The sequence below is a fragment of the Carettochelys insculpta genome, chromosome 2 (assembly GCF_033958435.1).
Source record: "Carettochelys insculpta isolate YL-2023 chromosome 2, ASM3395843v1, whole genome shotgun sequence".
Lineage (NCBI taxonomy): Eukaryota > Metazoa > Chordata > Testudines > Carettochelyidae > Carettochelys > Carettochelys insculpta.
Window position 1 is genome coordinate 90,080,169 of NC_134138.1, and position 16,303 is coordinate 90,096,471.

The 16,303-nt window shown below is 44.3% G+C and overlaps 1 protein-coding gene across 1 annotated transcript in view; it reads right to left on the reverse strand.

Annotated features, from left to right (window-relative positions):
• Positions 1-16,303, reverse strand: part of GREB1L (GREB1 like retinoic acid receptor coactivator) — a 142,928-nt gene that overhangs the window by 47,691 nt on the left and 78,934 nt on the right. The window contains exons 15-17 of the mRNA XM_074985832.1: positions 12,715-12,912; positions 4,991-5,171; positions 1,028-1,220 (exon numbers count right to left, since the gene is read on the reverse strand). Of these exons, the coding sequence (XP_074841933.1) occupies positions 1,028-1,220; positions 4,991-5,171; positions 12,715-12,912 (572 nt within the window). The remainder of the gene's footprint in view (positions 1-1,027; positions 1,221-4,990; positions 5,172-12,714; positions 12,913-16,303) is intronic.

Here is a 16,303-nt window from a genome sequence, read left to right on the forward strand (position 1 = left end):
GATAACTGGTCTGTAATTCCCAAGATTGTCCTTATTTCCCCAAGGGCTCAAATGTCTCTTCAATCAGCTCCTTGAGTATTCTATGGTGTATTTCCCTCAGGCCCTGGTGACTTGAAGACATCTGACATGTCTAAGTAATTTTAACATGTTTTCTCCCCTATTTTAGATTCTGATCCTACCCCATTTTCATTGGCATTCCCTATGTTAGGGATCCAATTACCAGCAGCCTGGCTGGTAAAAAACAAAACAAAAATGTCATTAAGCACCTCTGCCATTTCCATATTTTCTGTTATTATTTTTCCTGCTTTATTGAGTAACATGTCTATCTTGCCCTTGGTCCTCCTCTTGCTTCTAATGTATTTGTTGACTAGTTCCACCATGACTATAGATTGATTTTGGACAAAATCAGTTTGTTTCTCTCCCCTAAGTGATGTAGTTATACCAATATACATCTGTAATGTAGACCTGGACTAAGAAATAGATAATCTTAGCTTAAATAGGTCTGTAATATTGGTATTTTTCAAGAGAGAGAACAATGTAATGAGTATAGATTGAGCACTTACTATTGTAAATGCACTGCAGTTATGTCTCATATAATGTGCGTATAGCAGAGTGTATAGAAAATCATGGTTATTTACAAGGATCAAGAATAATAATAAAAGGGCACAGTACAGTATGCCATAATATTATTTCTACCAGATTCTTAACACCTAAAATTATTTCAAGACGTTCAACAAATCAACAAACTTCAAACTCTCAGTTTTCTCATCTCTGTAATAGACTCTTACATGGGCAAAGGAAAATGTATTTTTCCTAAGTATCCTAAATATCAGTACCACCACAGCTTCCAATGGCCCCAAGGAGAAATAAGGCTGGGCTTCCAATATAACTTAAGGTAGTAAACAATTTCCAGTGTCAAGAAGCAAATCCTTCAAAAGTCTATGTTCATGCGTCTGGGTTACGTGTTCTAGAATATGGGAAATACAAGAGTATACAACAACTCTTAGCTTAACAGTTGCACACTTACCATACTGTCAAACTGTATCCAGTGTACCTCATTGTTAGAGTTTATTCTGGACTGCTGTGTTTGCAGGGAGTAGGGGAAAGAGCTGACTTGAAGGACAAGAAGATTGAAAGCTTCAGTAACTTCTCTGCAATTAATAACTCTATCAGCCAGTCCATGACTGGGCTCACCATGTGACAGAGAACTTGAGATGGCACTGTGGGAACAAAAACACACAGAATGGTTTTATTGTTGCCCTTACGTTGAATTAGCAACATTAAAATCTTCATGCGACCCAGGAACCAAAAGCCCTACGTCATTAGGCTGTCTGAAAAGGAATAAGAGGCAAAAAAAAAACAGCAAAGTGCTCTTCATGAAGAACTGTAGCAGAAACAGTCCTCCACTGAGAAGCAACTAAATCTAACTATTATTTTCAAGGTTCAGAATACAAGAAAAAAGTTAAAGACAAGAGAAAAAGAGAGAAGAAAGTGTCTCAGTGGGACCAGGCTGTTACAAGAATGGAGATGCAGCAGGGAGGCAGGGACAAAAACGAACTAGACTGCCCAACCAGGAACAATACTTATTTGGATGACTTTGAGGGCACAAAATTTGTGTGATTTCCTGTCTCCTCCTGCTGACACAACACTCAGTTGTTTGAACAAACCTACAGGATACAAGACAATTCAAGATTTGTCACTGCAATAAAAATAGAACACTAATTTGGTTTTGAAAAAAAAAAAACCCAACATTCTTGGAGTGCAAGCCAAATGTGTCCCAAAACCTTACATACTGTACCTGAACACTTGAACAGCAAAGCAAGGAAGAAAGTATTTTGATCTCATGGTTTACATTCTGTGTTTAATAGAAGTGAGCATTTTTGCTGATTCCCGCATGGAGAAGGCGGTATAAAAGACAGTTGCTTGTTCTGTAACTCATGTTCCTCAGGATGTGTTGTTTATGTCCGTTCCACATTCGGTTCTTCACGACGTGGGTGTTTACCACATTCACCAGTGCTGGAAGATTTCCCCTCAGCAGTACCTGGTAGCAGCTCTCCAACCCGTGGAGTACTGCCTCCATGGCACATACAAGCTGTGTCTACACGTGCACGCTATTTCGAAGTAGCGGCGCCAACTTCGAAATAGCGCCCGTCACGGCTACACGTGTTGGGCGCTACTTCAAAGTTGAAATCGACATTAGGCGGTGAGATGTCGAAGTCGCTAACCCCATGAGGGGATGGGAATAGCGCCCTACTTTGACGTTCAACATCGAAGTAGGGAACATGTAGATGATCCGCATCCCGCAACATCGAAATAGCGGGGTCCTCCATGGCGGCCATCAGCGGGGGGGTTGAGAGACGCTCTCTCTCCAGCCCTTGCGGGGCTCTATGGTCACCGTGTCCAGCAGCCCGTAGGCCAGGGCTTCTGGCTGCTGCTGCTGCAGCTGGGGATCCATGCTGCATGCACAGGGTCTGCAACTAGTTGTCGGCTCTGTGTATCTTGCACTGTTTAGTGAAAGTGTGTCTGGGAGGGGCCCTTTAAGGGAGCGACTTGCTGTTGAGTCCGCCCTGTGATCCTGTCTGCAGCTGTGCCTGGCACCCTTACTTCGATGTGTGCTACTCTGGCGTGTAGACGTTCCCTCGCAGCGCCTATTTCGATGTGGTGCTGCGCAACATCGATGTTGAACATCGACGTTGCCAGCCCTGGAGGACGTGTAGACGTTATTCATCGAAATAGGCTACTTCGATGTAGGGTTCACGTGTAGACGTAGCCATAAAGAGTGTAATGCACTCCCCTGACCCTCAGTTCTTCCTTGCCAGAAACTCCAACAGTGGAGAAGTAGGGAGGGTTGTGGAATAGACATGAGCAACACATCTCAAAGAGCACCAGTTACAGAACAAGCAAACAAACAGTCTTTTCTTCATCAAATGATTGCTCAAGTCCTTTCCATATAGGTGATTCCAAGCAGTACCCACATAAGAGGAAGGAGTTCACAGCCAAACCCAGCGCCATCTCTGGCCTTCTGAGTGACAGCATTGTGACTGTGCACTGTGCACTGAGGTTCATGTTGTGGCTCTACAGACATCTTGAATTGACATATGCCCCAGGAAGACTTCTTAACTCTGGCTGAATGAGTCCGGACAATCTGTGGCGGAGGGACGTTTGCCAGCTTGTAGAAGGTCTGTATGCACAAGATGATCCAGCTGGAAAGCCGCTGCATGGAAACCAGCACACCTTTCATTCCATAGGCTATAGCAACAAAGAGCTGCATCAACCCACAGAAGGCCGTAGTACATTCTAGGTAAAAAGTCAAAGCTCTCTGACCATCCAGAGCATGTAGATGCCATTCCTCAGCTGTCTTGTGAGGCTTGGGACAGAACACAGGCAGGAGTACGCCCTGGTTCACATGGAAGGAGGACATATCCTTAGGCAGGAAGGCCACATGGGGCTGAAGCTGGACCCTGTCATTGTAAAAAGACAGCGTACAGCATCTCTGAGGCCGGAGACCTGATCTTCAAGACACACCTCACTGACATCAGTGGTACCAGGAACACAACTGTCTAGGACACATAAGAAAGAGAGCAAGAACTGAGCAGTTTCAAGGGCAGCCTGGTAAGCTGGGCGAGAACCAGGTTAAGGTTCCACTGTGGAAAAGGGTCTCATATCTGTGGATAAAGCCACTTGAAGCCTCGCCAGAATCTCTTCATCACATCATCAGCCTACAGAAGGGCTTAGTATATATCAAGCAAAAAGCCAAAGCCCTCCAATAGAGCAGAACATGTAGATGCCTCTGTTCTGTTGTCTTGTGAGGCTTGGGACAGAACACTGTCTGCCCCTGGATCTGGCCATGAAAAGCAGAGAGAGTCACAAGTGCACTCTGATGGAGGAAAGCACCAGACCCTGGTTCCTGAGCTGCAGCAAATAGTCTAGAATGGACTGCATGGGAGCGTGCTTGGAGAGATACCTCGCTCTGACACCCATCCACTGCACTTGGTAGGTCAGCCTCAGAGATGGCTTTCTGCTGCCTAGTAGGACCTCCTGGACCTCCTTCAAGCAGGTATGCTCCTCTCAGCTCAAACACAGAGCATTCATGCCAAGAGGTGCAGAGATGCAAGGCTGGGATGCAGGAACAGACCACAGTTAGCAAGAAGCCAGGGTGCCCCCACCCTACAAATGGCCTTTCTGGGTCCAGGCTTTTGTGGGACCTCATGGAGATGAGGGTGGCCTCAGAGACTAGCTAGGGTCTGACACTGGCAGGAGTCCACGCCCCACTGCCAGTGAGTGCCAGGGGAAGTGAGAGATCCGACCTCAGACCACTCCACTCAGCCAACTCCCAGCCACATCGCTTGGTTTTCTGCCACCTCCTTCTACTCTTTCCCCCAACCTCTTCCCCCAGTAACGGGGTTCGTGAGAAGGGGTGGAACTGCCCCCAGAACTCACCAGCAGCAGGAAATGGAGCAATGCATCTGGGAGCCAGAGAAACAGAATGAGCTGGGACCAGGTTGCTCCACCTATGCCTGTGAGTGGGTGGGGAGCTGACCCCTGCCGCCGACACCAAGCCTCCAGGCTAGTTCCCCGGGCTTGGGGAAGGGAAAATAATATTATGGGGGGTTCAGGGTACAGCTGAAAGAACCAATCCTGGGCAAATTGCTTAAACTGGGCAACTTACAGCCCAGGTTGCAATTTCCTTCTCAATAAAGCAAATCAAGCCACAAAAATACATCTGCTACCCTAACCCTGACCCTATCCCTTACTAGGGATAAAAAAATCTAAAGTTGAGAGCACCTTAAATCTTAAACTGAATTTCAATAATAGTTTTAGGAAATATCCAGCCCATGGACAAAGATGATGGGTCCTCTTTATGAAGCTTTAAATTGCTGGGGCTCAAGGAGAAAACAGTTTCTTTCAGATCATAATTTTGACTTATTAAAAATCTCGAATACTAATGTGCAACAGCAGAAATGTTGCTTTGTTATTGTGAAACACTTACCTAGTCAAATCCACGTGTGCATTGTCATGAACCAGCACAAACAGGGTGTATGGATTCTGTTTCACCCGTCTCATAAAAACTTCAAACTTAGTTTGGATTTCATTGTCTAGCCGAACGACGTATTTCTCAGCTCTCTGATAGGCAGTCCCATTTTCTTCTAGGCCCAAATCAACAAGAACACCTTCCAAAAAGAAGGAAAAAACATTCCTGTGCCTTTAATCAAAAATAAGGCCTTGTGTACACTACAGAGGTTTGTCACTAAAAGGCAGCATCTATTGATACACATTACAATGCTACTTTTGTTGACAAAACTTTTTTGTTTGCTGACAAAATAAAATCACCTCAACGAGAGGCAAAGGGTTTTTCTGTAGCAAATTCACTTTGATAAGATGTCAGTGTAGACCAGTGATCTGCAACCCATGGGTCGCGGCCCCCAAGAGGGTTGCGGATGTCTTCCTGGTTGTTGTGGCTCCAGAGCTGCACATGGCTCTTTAAAGAGTCACTCGTGTCTCTGAGTGCTGCCGCCGCTGACTCCACTTGCGGCTCTGGAGGACACCGTCGCTTATAGTTTACGTGGCAGCAGCCTCCAGAGACGCAAGTAGAGTCACTGGCAGCAGGGAGCCCTGGAAAAGGAAGTCAGCAGAGCAAGCAGCTAAGGGTGCAGGAAAGCTGGTGAGGAGAGGTGGCCAAGCCTGCCCTGCTGGAGCTGGGCCGAGAAGAAAGTGGCAGAGGGGAGCAGCAGCGGGAGGCAGCGGTCATGGAGGAGCAGCGCCTGGAGCTTGTCCATTCAGTCAGGGAAAACCAGGGGATGGGGAGGGGGTTGAGGCTGACAGGGATTAAACTGGGGGATGGGGAGCAGGTTGGGGCTGATAGGGATTAAGCCTTGGGGGTCACGACACAAGTGCAATAAAATATGGGGGTCGTGGTTAAAAAAGGTTGAGCACCACTGTTGTAGACACCAGACTTAGTTTTTTCATTGTAAATGGACTCCAAGAGGTGTCCCAAAATGCCCATCCCAACCTCTCTGGTAATCAGTTCAAATTCCACTGCCCTGCAGCAAGGTAAACAGGCATCTACCCCTCCCACCTTTAAAGGTCCAGAACAATTTTAAATTTCACTTCCTGTTTGCTTGGCATGGAGTGCTCACATTGCATCTTCCCAGCTGACCATGGTGACTCCATGTGGGAAACTCTCCATCTTGGACCCCTGCAGAGCTGTTGGATCTGCTGAGTTTATAGGGAGAGAAGGCCGTTCATTTCCAGCTCTACTTCAGCTAGATGAACTTGAATTCCTGTGGGAAGGTTTCTTGAGGGTTTTGTGAGAAGTATTATGGACATGGTGCAGTGCATTTTGAAGATAAAGGAGCTGAGGCAGGCGTACTAGAAGGCAGGAGAGGCAAACCATTGCTTTGGTGGTATAACCAAGAACTGTCACTTCTGTCAGGACCTGGATGCCATCCTCTGTGATGATCCTACCTCCACCACCAAAGACACTGCACAGGGGCTAGAAGCAGCAGACAGCAGACCTAACCCAGAGGACAAAGTCATGGATGAGTACGCAGAGTTGGAGGATGCTGTGGAGCCCACGAAAGGATCATGCAGTGTCTCATCAAATCAGAAAGTCTTTTCCATTCTGGATGGGTCTAGGCTGTTTCAGGAACACCATCTCCAGTGAGGATGATTCTTGGTTATATAAGATACAGTCGTCCTTTTCTCTATATATGATGGAAGTAGATGATGGGACACCAACAAGTTTCAGCAATAGGCTATGTACATGCAGAATGACCATGGATTGCATGCCTGGCAGATTTAAAAATGTGCTGATGATGCCTTTGTGGCAGATTAGATCTAAATGTGGAAAACATTCCCATGATCACAACAGCTTGTTGTATGCTCCACAATCTTTGTGAGGCTAAGTGTGAAAAGCTTCATCGGGGTGGAGCGCTGGGGTAGACTGGCTGTTCAAAATCAGCAGTGAGGCAGATAGCAAGACTATTGGAGGGGCACAATGGGAAATTTTGGGCAACAGTTTGATCATGAGCTCCAACAATTTATATTGCTATAAAGCAATCTGCCATGCTTCATAAATTTCTGTTACTTTATTTCGCCTAGAATTTGTAATGATTTCTGAGCAGTATTCATAATAAGCAAATTATTAAAATGCACGTATGCTTACTACCAGTAGCAATCACTATGTATAGTACAAAAATAAAGGTTGGTTATCTTTCGGAGATTTTTTAATTAGCAACAATTAATACACAAAATGTTTGGTGGAAAGGGCATTGGGAGGTACCAGTACTGAGCAGGGGAAGCTGTCATAGTTTGCATAAGTCCAGCTATAATGTTGGAAGCTGTCCAAAATGGTGGAATGAAAAAGATACCGCTACATTCCAGGAAGTTGCAAGGAATGTGTGGAAGGAATTTAGGGAGGGTTACGAAAACAGTTTTGTAATGGCGACTGTGGTGGGTGAGCGCACATTTCTTCTCCCAGGAGCATTACTAGGGACTTCAACATCTCTCTTTGCCCCTTCACCATCTGCTCCTGAGCTTTTAGAATATTCTGCTCTTTACAATTCCGGTCCCGCCTTTCCGTTTCTCTTAACAACTTGTGTTCTTTTTTTTCCCCGACTCAGAGAACTAGATCTCCTTTTGGAACACGTCCTCCTTGCCCCATGTTGGTTGCTCCCCTGCCTGATGGAGGCCATCTGCCAGTGTGTAGGGCCACATCTGCAGCAGCATGAGAAACAATACACAGAAGCATAATATTTGATTCAATACTGGGCTATATTATAGCATTATTATAGCAAAATACACCTCTTTTACCATAAGAGTCAATTTCTTCCTTTTCTTTGGAAGGCGCATTTCATGGTGAACCCCCTAAACGTGGTGAGTTCAACTGAAGCCAGGGGTGGGCATTCAAGATGGGGCAAAAGTATAGATGATGTTTTCAAGTGATCAGTGAAGGTGACTGGAAAAAATAGTGTAAATTCTACCACCATTTTCCATAGGCAGGGGGTCACTGAAGCCAATCTCTCCCCCCTGAAGGTAAGCTAGAATGAAAAGGTGCATCCCCTGCACCCATGCAGCTTCCTACCTTTCCCTGTGCTGCTTGCCTGTCCCTGTGCAAGTGATTTCTGAATGCTGCCAGGAAAGTTTCTTAACATTTTCTCTGGAGGATTCCCATGAGATCTCAGAGTGCTAATAATTAACACACTCTTCCACCATGTTGCTTACCTTAAAAGGGGGATGTGGAGCACTCTGAAACACAACTAGTCTTGCACATTTTTATCCTTTCACACACTTCCACAGTATACACAGCAAAAGACAGCTGTACATCATATAAGGAAGCAGCAGGATCTCAAAAAGTTCACTTACTAGGGATCTCCCTTCCTGCATCATCCTCATTGGAGATGGAGTTCCTGAGATGACCTAGACTTCTCCAGAGTAGAAAAGATGTCTTGATTCACCATGGTGCTTCACAACCCTTTTGTGGGCTCCACAATATTCTTCAACTACATATGCTCTTCCACGATTTTGTCCTCAGGATAAAGTCTGCCGTCCACATCCTCCAGCCCTTTCAATGTGTCCTTAGAGGAGATGGGATCATCCCTGAGGATGGCATCCAGGTCCTGATAGAAGTGGCAGTTCTTGGGTACAGCACCAAGCAAAAAGTTTGCCTCTCCTGCCTTCTGGTATGCCTGCCTCAGCTCCTTTATCTTCGCTATGCATTGCACCATGTCCATAGTCCTTCTCACAAAGCCCCAGGAATTTTTCCCACAGGTATCCTTTCGCTGGAGCAGAGCTGGGAATGAACAGCCTTCTCTCCCCATACACTCACTCAGCAGATCCAACAACTCTGCAGGAGTCCAAGATGGAGTGTGTTTTCCACATGGAGCCACCACAGTCAGCTGGGAAGATGCAATGTGAATGCTTCACAGCGAACAAACAGGAAGTGGAATTTCAAAGAGTTCTGGGCCATTAAAGCGGGGAGGGGCAGGTGCTTGCTTATCAGGCTACAGGGCAGCAGAATTTGAACTGATAAGCAAAGTGGCTGAGATGGGCATTTTGGGACACCTCCTGGAGTGCAGAGTTTACAACTGATGCGTTGGTAGTATGAATTTGCCAAAAAAACCTCTATGCCTCTCACTAAGGGGACTGTATTTTGTGAGCAAACCAGAGAGTTTTACTGGCAAAAGTTGCGCTGTAATGTGTACAGCTGCACTGTTCCGTCAATAAAAGCTGCCTTTTAGCAACAAAACTCTCTAGTGTACTCAGTGCATTAGGGGGACAGATTTACTTTCACTGTGATGTGTGAAAGCTATTTCCCCCTTCTCGATTTCCTGCAAGAAGTGGCTGGATTTATGAACAGTCCGGAGATTCAGAAAATTATTAGAAAAAATCATTTAGATCTCTGTAAGAATCTTCATTAAGTCGGGTCAGACTCAATGACTCTAAAGCAAATTTCCCTGTATTTGGCTAATACGTTCTTCCCACTATATGGATACCTGAGAAAAGATACTTGGGTACCCCCTTCAAAAACATGTAAGCCACAGATGACTCTTTTCAATATTGGGTGAATCTTTTGTATTCTCAGAGGCAAAACTAAAATTGCTAGCATATTCCTTCAGCCTACACCACTTGCCCATTTCAATCAAAGGTGTCTTGGGAATTACCATATTCAACCATGGTATAAAGAAGAGCTGAGAAAGAACCTTTGTTCAATGCACAGGAGGAATAAACAGTGTTAGACTGGCTCAGTAACGTAAGAGAAAATAATAATGACATTATATAGATCAATGAGGCACCCTCTTTTCAAACAATGTGTTAAATTATTGTCACTTCATCTCAAAAATAATACCAAAGCAGAAAGAGAAGAAATGCAAGGCTGGACAATCACATATATTAAATGAATGGAAGTCTCTCTGTATTAGTTCTGTATCAGGCTTTCTGTTTTAGTTTTTATGGGAAAATAAATGAGATGATTTCACAAACGCTTGATACAGATCCAAATGACAGTCTCATCAGGACACTAGGGAAATACAGTCTAGATGAAATTCTGGGTGCACAACTAGTTAAAAACCCCACACTCAGAGAAGTCACGACGTGCAGTTAGCTCTGGAGGACATATCTAGAGAGGTCCCACAGAAGTCTGTCCTAGGTCAGGTATTAATTGATATTTTCATTAATATCTGGATAATGAAGTGGAGATTGTGCTTATAATTTTTAAAGGTGACACCGAGTTGGAAAAGGCTGCTACAGCATTTTGGAGGATAGTATTAGAATTCAAAATTATCTGAATAAATGGAGAATTGGTTTGAAATCAACCAATAAAATTCTATGGACAAATATCAAGTATACACTTAATGAAGAAAAAAATCAAACATACAACAATGTGGGAAATAACCGGCTAGGCTGTAGCACTGTAGGATCTGGAAGTTACGACATATTACAGATTTAATAGGAGCCAACAACATAATGCAATGGTGAAAAAAAAAGCTCAATACTCTGGGGTGTATTAGCAAAAGTGTTGTATGTGAGACACCAAAAGTAGTTTACCATTTTACTCAGCAGTGGTGAGGCCTCAACTACAGCGTCCTGTTTGGGGTATAATGCTGAGAAAGATATAGACATATTGAAAATGAGCCCAGAGGACAGCAATGAAAACGATAAAAAGTTTTGAAAACTTGATTTGTGAGGAAAGTTTTAAAAGACTAGACAGGTTTAGTTCCGTGAAAAGATGACTAGGAAAAGGGCAGTCAACAGCTTGAAAACAATCCTCAAACGTGTCAACGACTGCTAGAAATAGGACTGTGATCATTTGTTCTCCTTGTCCAATGAAGGGAGGAGAAGGAGGAAAGGCCTTAATCTGTAGCAAGGGGACTTGGGGTAGGTATTAGGAAAAACTCTGTACCTATATGGATAGTTAAGTCCTGAATTAAGTTATCACTTGAAATCCCCATTACTACAGGGTTATAAGAATAGATTAGATGAACGCTTTCAGGGATGGTTTAGATAAATTTGGTCCAGCTTCAGTGGGGAAGAGGAAAGTGGAAAGGGCAGGGAGGAGCAGGAATTAGAGTAGATAATCCCTCAAGATCCTTTCTAGTCCTACATATTTTGATGATCCTGTGATAGGCACTAGAAGATCCTCTTTATCCTTCCATTATACAAAAGCAAGGGGATATCAAATTAAGTGAGAGGCAACCAGTTTAAAATGAATAAGAGGACTTCTTATTATCCACTTATAATCTGTATTCAAGAGAGTGAGAGGTCTCCAGACTTCTAACAGCAGCCTGTTGCGCCATCCTAATTATCCTGACTAACTCATTGCAACAAGACAGAGGCCAAGAGCTTAATAAGACTAAAAATGATTAGCCCTTTATACAGATAATCCAAGTCTTATTAATTATGACATTTTCAAAAGGATATAAACCAGGGGGTGGGCAATAATTTTTGATGAGGGGCCATTCCAAGAATTTGCAAGTGGTCAAGGGCTGCACTCCGACATGATGTTAATGGATGAGGTGCAGGGTCTGGGAACTCCAAGGTGGGTGCAGAAGGGGGCTGAGGGTAAGGGACTGGGGTGCAGATTAGGGTGTGGGATCTGGGAGGGAGTTTGGGTGAAGGAGGGGGTTGTGACCTGGGGCAGGGGACTGTAGTGCAGGAGTAGGGTGCAGGGATTTGGATTCTGACCTAGGGCAGGAGGGGTTTGTGATCTGAGGCAGGAGGATGGGGGACAAGGTATGTAAGAGGGCTATGTACTGGGGGGCATAGGGTTTGGGTTATGTGGGGTGGGGGGAGGAGTTGGGGGGGGCAGAGGGCTGGGACAGGAGGGTGGGGTGGGGTGCCAGAGGCAGGCTCTGTCCAGGAGACACTTACCTGGGCAGGCAGCCCAGCAGGCAGCTCAGAGAACCAGGCTGTGGGGCCATGTGCATCTGTGAACAGTCATGAGCCCGAGGGGAAGGTGGGGGATACTCCAACTGCCACCTGTTCTGGGAGCATCACGATTTTGCTGGGGGCTGGGGCAGCATGTGAAGCCTCACTCCCCATCCTCCCAGGCTTGCAGATGTTCGCAGAGAAACAGGACCCTGCAGCTGGCTGCTCTGTGCTATGTGTGGGCATAGGCAAACAGCTATGTACATGGGCCCTTCACGGCCCACAGGCCTTGTTTTGGCTAGCTCTGATACAAACCCTCATGCTTCAGAGCATAAGCCAACCACTAACTGACAGGGGAAGGAAGAAATTTCCTTTAGAGTCAGACTATTTCATTAATTGTCCACTAAGCACGCCTTGTACCTTCCTCTGAAATCTCTGCTATTGGCAATTGCCAGAAATAGGTCACTGGACTAGACAGACCACTGTTCACATGGTATGGCATGCCTATGACAGACACAGTCAAAATCAAATAAAAAACTATTGTGGAGCAAAATGAGAACCCAACTGTTCATCCCAGTTCCCTGGTTTCAGCTGCTAGATGTTGCCTCAGGTCGTAACTCATCTAATCTTCAAGTAAATATAGCAATGCCTCTCCTCACCTATACAGCAAATGCAGTTGTGGAGTTTGTGAATGTAGACTTTTTAGAACTTGCAAGTGACACCAAATAATGAAACAAAGCTGGGACGTCCAGAATAAATATTGAAACCATTTACTTCAGCACGACATAACAGTGATACATACACACACACGTCTGATTTCATACATTGCTTCTCTCTGCGTCTCTTTACCTGATTGTCGAATCCGTTGAAGGGTTTGCTGGACAAGAACCTCTGAACGAGGGACTATGATGATGAAGTCAACTTTGCTGAAGTGGCCCAGATCCAGGCTTTGATTCCCACTGTCTGCTATGGCACATACCTGGGACAAAAGCTTTCTGGCAACTGTAAGCTGTGGCTGATAAATTTGGAAGGTGTCAATATCCAAATCTAGTAAAAAAAGGCATCATCATTTTACATTAAACAACAGCCTTCAAAATACTCTGGTTTACATAACAAAATCATTCAGTAGAATAAATCCTAGATTTATGGTGAAACTGGTGGGTATCATCATGACAGAACCTACTTTGCAAGTCAAAATTTGGTTCCACACAAGATGGTCTCTTCAAGATAGTGGTCTTTTATCACTACATGAAGTGCTTTGAAGCTTACAAGACTGCAACCCACTGACACCTCAATGCCAACATAGTACGTTGCAACCAAAGGGAACCAATACATATGTAATTCTAAATCTTCTCTTGCCACATACAGTTCCTTGAGCATTCATATCATATAGCAGTACATATCTCATAGAGCTGGAAGGAATCTTGAAAGGTCATTGAGTTCAGTCCCCTGAACTCACCCCAGAACCTATTCACCACCCCTGGCAGATTTTTTTTTTTTTTTTTTAATCTGAGATGCCCCAGACCTGGAAAGGTCTCTTCAAGGACTGAGCTCACAACTCTGGGTTTACAAGGCCCGTGGTCTAACCACTGAGCTATCCCACATCAAGGCAATAATTGTCTTAAAAACACATTGACCATAGACTGTTGATTCTGCTGTGCTCAGATGCCAATGAACGACATTGATACCTACTGCTCTGCTGTGACAAGACCGAAGTGGTTCTCATTTACTGGGTGGAAAGGCACTTGGTGAGAAATTATCTGTGGGGTTGAGCCATTCTGGTTTCTGCTTTCTGGGGTATGTGACTATGGCAGCATCGGGCTGGCCACACATTTATGGAAATGGTCTGGAATGAAAAGGTGAGTGAGACCACAGACCCTCAGTCAAGAGGAGGAGGAGAAATCCTGATTTTAAGGTGTCCTAATCATGCAGGTACATGGAAGCCTTATGGAAGGCATTGAATCAAAGTTGTCTATGAAAAATTTGGGGTGTGGAGTTTTATCTAGATGATAATGTTCTCTCTAAGCATGTGTCAACAGTCATATCTGCCAAAGAATAGGTATATTGCTACATTTAAAAATACTTGGTGAGTATATACGCACTTTTCATTACACTTCACTAGCTCTGAATAATTCAGACTCTTAACATATTATTATCAAATATAACCTTGTAATAACATCGCAGTTATAGCTCTGTCAGTCTTTCTGTTACAAAAAAACCCAGTGCTGATGGATGGAAAACTTGGCTCAAAAGATGTGCCTGGGAAAAATTTATTTTTTAAAAAAATTAAAAGATAATATACGATAATAGTTCATTTATTTTAAGCAGTACACAACTAACAGCTTTGTATTTTTAGTAAAAAATTCGACAATACAGGGGGTCCCTGATATATATTGAAGATGTAAGTCCCAGTTTCCTGGAATATAACAAAACAACATAAAGCGGGTATTTTCCCCCCCATAGGAATCAAGGTAAATAAGGGGGATGCATTCTGCAAAGTCCTCTAAGTCACCCATGAGATGCAGAGCATGGCACCTTATCCCATAGGAAACAATGCAATACAGGAGGATTAGGTTCCCAGATCTCAAACATAACACTGCTGTTCTGAACTCATCATACCAAACAACCAAAACACAACTCACACCCCACACACGATTTTAAAATATTTTATTCACACATTTTAAATTGAACGCCATTTTTATTAAAACACATTTTAATGTTCCCATCATTAAAACAAAAAAACATTCTATTAACAAGAGTGAGGGGTGATTTGATAGCAGCCTTCAGCTTCCTGAAAGGGAGCTCTAAAGTGGATGCAGAGAGGCTCTTCACAGTGGTGACAGATGGCAGAACAAGGAGCAGTGGCCTGCAATTACAGAGGGAGAGGTGTAGGTTGGACATTAGGAAAAACTATTTCACCAGGAGGGTGGTAAAGCACTGGAATGTGTACCCAGACAGGTGGTGGAATCTCCACCCCTAGAGGTTTTTAAGTCCTGGCTGGACAAAGTCCTGTCTGGGATGATTTAGTTGGGGTTAATACTGCTTTAGACAGGGGGCTGGACTCAAAGACCTGCTGAGGTCCCTTCCAGACCTTGGCTTCTAGGATTCTATGACTGTGATCACATTAGCCCCTCCTTTCAGAGAGGCTATGGTAATGTGGCACTTTGGAATACGCTAATGAAATGCTGCTATGAATTCTGTGTGATCTCCCTATGACAGGAAGCTGAGATTTCACATACGTTTTCATAGTTTGTAGGTTTTCACTTTGATAGACAAGTAATGGCTTGAGCTTCTTGTCACCTTTAATGCTGCCCCCTACCAGAAGAGTTAGGTGATCTTTAAAGGCCTTTAAGCCAGGAGAATTTTTTTCATTAATAGAAAAATAGGGTCTATATGACATCCATTTCCAATACAAACTTATCTCATCTGCATTCAAAACTTGGTGAAGATCACAGCTGCCGCCATGTCAGCACTAGCTGCTTCTCTCTGCACCCATGTATTTTTAAATCCATACCTTACCTGAGATCCATAAAACCATCCTTGGCTGGCAGTGAATGTTTCCCCAGCATTCTCCTCTTCATCAATATTTATGTCCTCATGCATGCTGAAGGCCTTCTCCTGAGCGAAGGAGAGGCTGATTGGGATGCTGTTTTTATGTCGATCCTCCAGCCGTATAGCCAGTATCCATTCCATTTCAGCACTTCTTTGCCATGCAATCTTTACAGAGGAAGGCTTTGAATCACGCTTTGCTGTACTTGCAATGTCCTCAGCATTCTTGATAATAGTATGCACCGTGGTTGGTGGCAGTCCAAGATGGCAAGCAACGTCAGTCAAACGTTCACCTTTTTCTACTGTGCTTCACAACATCCAATTTTAAGACCAGAGTCCTGCTGCTGTGGCACCGTTTACATTCACTAACTCCACTCATTCCGCTAGCACTGGCATTACACCTAGAACTCATTGTTTCCAACCAAGGGAGGGAGGGAGGGAGGGAGATGTGTCAGAGAGGCACTGCCACTTGCTTCAGGTGCATGCCGGTGCAAAACATGAATTAGGAGGGCAAGTGCGTGGGGAACAAAGGACATAAATGCAGGGAATGTAAGGACGTAAAGTGGAATGGTTCTGCTTTTCAGCAGCGATGTAAATGCAAAACAGCATTAAGGGGGACACATACAACGGGGACCCCATGTATTTTGTGCCAATGTTGAGTGCCAGTTCCGTCACCCTTATGTTACTGATTTCAGTGGAGCTATTTGTGGAATAAGGAACTACACAATGCATATTGAGTGGGACAAATTTGCCTCTCATTTGTTATTCAGTCTTTAGTAAATTAATTCTTTGCATCAGTCTTCTCTGAAGAGGATGTGAGGGAGTCTCACATCTGAGCCTTCTTTTTAAGTGACAGATCTAAGGAACAGTCCCAGAGTGAGGTATGAGA